Source organism: Tupaia chinensis, unplaced genomic scaffold (assembly GCF_000334495.1).
Source record: "Tupaia chinensis unplaced genomic scaffold, TupChi_1.0 Scaffold000231_1, whole genome shotgun sequence".
Taxonomy (NCBI): Eukaryota; Metazoa; Chordata; class Mammalia; order Scandentia; family Tupaiidae; genus Tupaia; species Tupaia belangeri.
The window spans coordinates 1473871-1479362 of NW_006159706.1; the positions used below are offsets into that span (position 1 = coordinate 1473871).

The following is a 5492-nucleotide window of genomic DNA, read 5'->3' on the forward strand; positions in this document are numbered from 1 at the left end:
GGTTAAGGCAGCTAGACTTCCACATGACTGACCATGGTTCAAGTCCCAGACCTAACAGCTTCCTTTCTCAATTTCCTTCTCTTTCTGTCTCTCTCTGGTCCACTTAAAAAAAAAAGATTAAAATAATGATAGTGAATAAAATTAAATAATTCTTTTAAAAAAAGAATCTGCTAAGTTAAATAAACTATGGCTCATCCACCATGGACTTCTCTGCAACTATAAAATAGAATAAGGAGATGTACTGATATAGAATGATATTTAGACTATATTAAGTACAAAAATATTAAAGTGTAAATTATTCATAAAAGGCAGGTATATGTTTTCATTTTTTAAAATAATTCTTTTTTTCTTTTTTTGGAGAGGTTTTTGCTATAAGGCGCATGCGCTCACCAGACAGACAGAGAGAGACAAAGAGACAGAAAGTGAGAAATCACCCCCAGGGGCAGGGCCATGCTGCAATCCTTTCTCCTCCATTCTCCTCTTGGGATCTTGGGCACGCACCCACACATACCCGGTGTGAGTTTAAGCCACGGGGTTGACTACATGGGAGTCCAGCAACATAGCCATTACGCTAACTGCTGGTGCCTTAAAAATAATTTTTTATTGGAGCTGGCAGATGGTGTGATGGTTAAAGGGACTGGACTCTCACATGGCCAACCATGGTTCAAGTCCTGAACCTGGTGGCTTGCTTTCTGACTTTCCCTCTCTTTCTCTCTCTGTACCTCTCTGGTCAAACTAGAAATAAATAAATAAATAAATAAATAAATAAATAAAGTAAAATAAAATGATTCTTTAAAAAAGAATTATTTAATTTTATTTATCATTATTATTAAATTTAAATTTGACCAGAGAGAGACAGAGAAAGTGAGAAAGCAAGCTGCCAGGTCCAAGACTCAAACCATGGTCAGCCATGTTGGAGTTCAGCGCCTTAACCACTACACCAGCTGCTGACCTCTAATTTTTTTTTTTTTTTGAGAGGTTTTTGCTATAGGGCATATGCGCTCGCGAGAGAGACAGAGAGACAGTGAGAAATTACTCCCCAGGGGGAATAGCCATGCCGCACTCCCTTCTCCTCTCGGGATCTTGGGCTTGCATGCACATGCGCCTGGCATGAGTTTAAGCCACCGGGTCTGAGACTCGAACCATGGTGGACTACATGGGAGTCCAGTGACATAGCCATTATGCCAACTGCTGGTCCCTGTTTTTTTTTTTTTTTTAAGAGAGGGTTTTGCTATTGTGTGCACTCACCAGAGAGAGACAGAGAGACAGAAAGTGAGAAATCACCGCCCCTGGGGGGATGGCCACACCACAATCCCTCTCCTCCATTCTCCTCTTGGATTTGGGGCACGCAAAGACATGCAACCAGCATGAGTTTTAAGCTCCCGGGTCTGGGACTCAAACCAAACTCAACTGACTATGTGGGAGTCCAGTGATGTAACCATTATGCCATCTTCTGGTCCCAAAATAGGTATATGTTCCCTTTTAAGTAAGAAAGATCAGGGGAGTGGAATATATATTTCCGTTGCAAACGAAAAACTGGAAGAGGGGCTAGTTCGTGATGCAGTAGTAAAAGGCCATGCTCTATAAAGCTGACCCACGTGGGGATTTTGTCCTTAGACCTCCCTGAGTACAACTGGGTATGTGTGTGTGTACCCATGATCCAGGGCTGGCTATGGCTGGAGGTAGATCATGGCATCAAGAGCCTGTTGGAGGTGCTGTCTCTCCATCTCACTCATGGAGGAAATAAATAAAGAAATTGAAAAAAATAAAATAAAATAGGGACAGTCCCCGAGCCTAGTGGATCTGGATCCCATGTGGTTGACTGTGGTTTGAATCTTTACCCTGGCAGTTTGAAAAATATGCTGGCACATGGGCATGTGGGCCTAAAATCCTGAGGGGCTGGGGAAATGGAGAAGGATTGTGGTGTGACCACACCCCTACTGGGTGTGCTTTCTCCCTCTTTTTTTTCTGTTTCTCTCCCTCTGGAAAGTGCACGCATCCTCTGCAATGAAAAAATAATGATAAATTGAAACACTGGAGAGGGCCAGCAGATGGTGTGGAGGTAAAAGAGACTGGATCTCAGATGGCTGATTGTGTGATTTGAGTCCCAGGTGGCTTAAAAAATCATGCTGGGGACCAGCAGTTAGTGTAATGGCTATGTTGCTGAACTTCCAGGTAGCCGACCGCGGTTCAAGTCCTGGACCTGGTGGCTTAAACTCACGCCGGGTGCGTGTGCGTGTGTGCCCAAGATCCCGAGAGGAGAATGGAGGAGAAGGGATTGCGGCATGGTCATCTCCCCTGAGGGTTGATTTCTTGCTTTCTATCTTTCTGTCTCTCTCTGTCTTTCTGGCGAGCGCACGTGCCCTATAGCAGAAGCCTCTCCCAAAAAAAAAAAGAAAGAAAGAAAGAAAATCACACTAGGCACATGCCCAAGATCCCAGGATGAAAATGGAGGAGAAGAGATTGCAGTGCGGCCATCCCACCTGGGGAGGATGATTTCTCACATTCTCTCTCCCTATCTCTGTCTCTCTATGGCAAGTACATGTGCCCTATGGCAAAAACCTCTTTTTTTTTTTTTAGGAATTCTTTATTTACTTAATTTTTATCTGTTATTATTGTTTACTTTATAAATTTTACCAGAGACAGAGAGATACAAAGGGAAGTGAGAAAGCAAGCTGCCAGGTCCAGGACTCGAACCAATGTCGGGCCTATGGGAGTCCAGTGCCTTAACCACCATACCACCTGCTGGCCCCCAAAATCTCTTTTAAAAAAAAGAAAAAAGAAAAAATTATGTTGTATGCATGCATGCCCAAAATCCCATGGGGAAAAAATAATAAAACACTAGAAGAAACCAATTAATAGTTTCTACAGGGTATGCACGCACTCTATAGCAAAAAAATCACTCTTAAAAAAAAAAGTTTTCCTCAACTTCTCCAAGCTTGTTTAGGGGTACTTGTTATACTCACTCTCTTTAAATAATTATTTTATTTTACTTTATTTCTTTATTTTAATTTGACCGGAGAGGGATGGGGGAGGGAGGAAGAGAGAAGACGAAAAAGCAAGCCACCAGGTCCAGGACTTGAACCATGGTTGGCCATGTGGGACTCCAGCGCCCTTAACCACCATGCCACCTGCTAATCCCCCTCTCTCTTTTTAAAAATTTTTTTTGCCATAGAGCACCTGTACTCGCCCAAGAGAGACAGAGAGGGAAAGTGAGAAATCACCCACCCCCCCCAAGGGAAATGTATACATCACAATCCCTTCTCCATTCTCCTCTCAGGATTTTGGGCACGCACACAAATAACACCTGGCATAATTTTCAAGCCGCCAGGTCTGGGACTTGAACCGTGATCATCTAGTGCCTTACCAAGGCACCACCTACTGGCCCTCCTACCCTCCATGTTTCTACCCTTAGCTAGCTGTGGCATTCACAATTAAGGACAGGGGCTGAGTCATTTATCTTATAACCTGTTATATTGTAATAGGCCAGAAGAGGAACACAGTATTTGTGAAATTACTTTCTCCCTATGTCCTTGTAGAAATGAGAAGCAGAAAGAAGAATGGAGAGAAGGAAGTGTTCCCACCCAAGGAGGCCCCACGAAAGGGGAAGCGAGGGCGCCGGCCCAGCAAACCACGACTTATTCCCAGGCAGACATCTGGGGGCCCCATCTGCCCTGACTGTGGCTGTACCTTTCCAGATCGCCCGGCCCTTGAGAGCCACAAGTGTGCCCAGAATCTGAAAAAGCCTTACCCGTGCCCAGACTGTGGGCGCCGCTTCTCCTACCCCTCCCTGCTCGTCAGCCACCGCAGAGCACACTCCGGGGAGTGCCCCTATGTGTGTGACCAGTGTGGAAAACGTTTCTCCCAGCGCAAGAACCTCTCCCAGCACCAGGTTATCCACACAGGCGAGAAGCCCTACCACTGCCCTGACTGTGGCCGCTGCTTTCGCAGGAGCCGGTCCTTGGCCAATCACCGGACCACACACACAGGCGAGAAACCCCACCAGTGCCCCAGCTGTGGGCGACGCTTCGCCTATCCCTCCCTGCTAGCCATCCACCAGCGCACACACACAGGAGAGAAGCCCTATACCTGCCTGGAGTGCAACCGTCGCTTCCGCCAGCGCACAGCCCTTGTCATCCACCAGCGCATCCACACTGGCGAGAAGCCCTACCCATGTCCAGACTGTGAGCGCCGTTTCTCCTCATCCTCCCGCCTGGTCAGCCACAGGCGTGTACACTCCGGAGAGCGTCCCTACGCCTGTGAACACTGTGAGGCCCGCTTCTCCCAGCGCAGTACGCTGCTCCAGCACCAGCTCTTGCACACAGGAGAGAAGCCCTACCCCTGCCCAGACTGCGGACGTGCCTTCCGGCGGAGCGGCTCCCTGGCCATACACCGCAGCACACACACCGAGGAGAAGCTACACGCCTGTGACGACTGTGGCCGCCGCTTCGCCTACCCCTCACTGCTGGCCAGCCACCGGCGTGTGCACTCAGGCGAGCGGCCCTATGCCTGCGACCTTTGCTCCAAGCGCTTTGCCCAGTGGAGCCACCTGGCTCAGCACCAACTCCTGCACACTGGGGAGAAGCCTTTCCCCTGCCTGGAGTGTGGCCGATGCTTCCGCCAAAGGTGGTCTCTGGCTGTCCACAAGTGTAGCCCCAGGGCCCAAAACTGTAGCCCAAGATCTGCTCTAGGGGGATCCAGCCAAAAAAGCAGTGCCCTTTAGAAAGGAAAGGACTGTGAGTTCCTTTCACTTCATAGCTGTGGAGGAGCCCTAGGCCATGCAGGTCTTTTGGTCTACAAACCTGAGCTTGAGCATATTCCATTGCACTGGCTGCCTTACTGTGGTGTCTAAGACAGTCCCATTAGGAGAGATGACATCATTTGGCTAAAATTTTTCAAGTTACCCTAACCTAAACTTATGGATGTGCATATCAGGGCTCAGAGTTTTTCCCATTTGTTTTAGAGGCTATCTGCTTTTGGGGGGGGGGAGCTTTTTGCTATAGGGCGCGTGCGCTCGCCAGACAGAAAGCAAGAAATCACCCCCCAGGGGAGATGGGCACACCGCAATCCCTTCTCCGTTCTCCTCTCGGGATCCTGGGCATGCACACACACGTGCCCGGCATGAGTTTTAAGCCACCGAGTCCAGAACACGAACCGTGGTTGACTACATGGGAGTCCAGCGACATAGCCATTACGCTAACTGCTGGTCCTGGTGATCTGCTTTTCTAGTCTGCATACAGGGATACTGATTCCCTTTGATGCAGTCAGGAGAATTGCATGTAAAGGGGGCAGGACCTTCCCCTACTCTGCCTCTTCCTCCATACCAGGTTGAAAAAACCTGCTGTAGCTCACTTTTTACAACACTCCTGCCAAATGATCTTCTACTCCCTGCATAAAGGCCCCCCTTGACAGGGAGCCCACTACCTCACAAGGCAGGTCATTTTGTTGTGGGATAGTGCTGGTCTTTGTAAGGTTGTTGAGTAGCACACTGT

The 5492-nt window shown here is 48.3% G+C and overlaps 1 protein-coding gene across 1 annotated transcript in view; it reads left to right on the top strand.

Moving 5' to 3' along the window:
* LOC102501639 (zinc finger protein 689) overlaps positions 1-5096 on the top strand; it is an 8038-nt gene extending 2942 nt beyond the window's left edge. Inside the window, exon 3 of the mRNA XM_006148153.3 lies at positions 3540-5096. Within this exon, the coding sequence (XP_006148215.1) occupies positions 3540-4723 (1184 nt within the window). The 3' untranslated portion in view covers positions 4724-5096. The remainder of the gene's footprint in view (positions 1-3539) is intronic.
* The last annotated feature ends 396 nt before the right edge of the window (positions 5097-5492 follow it).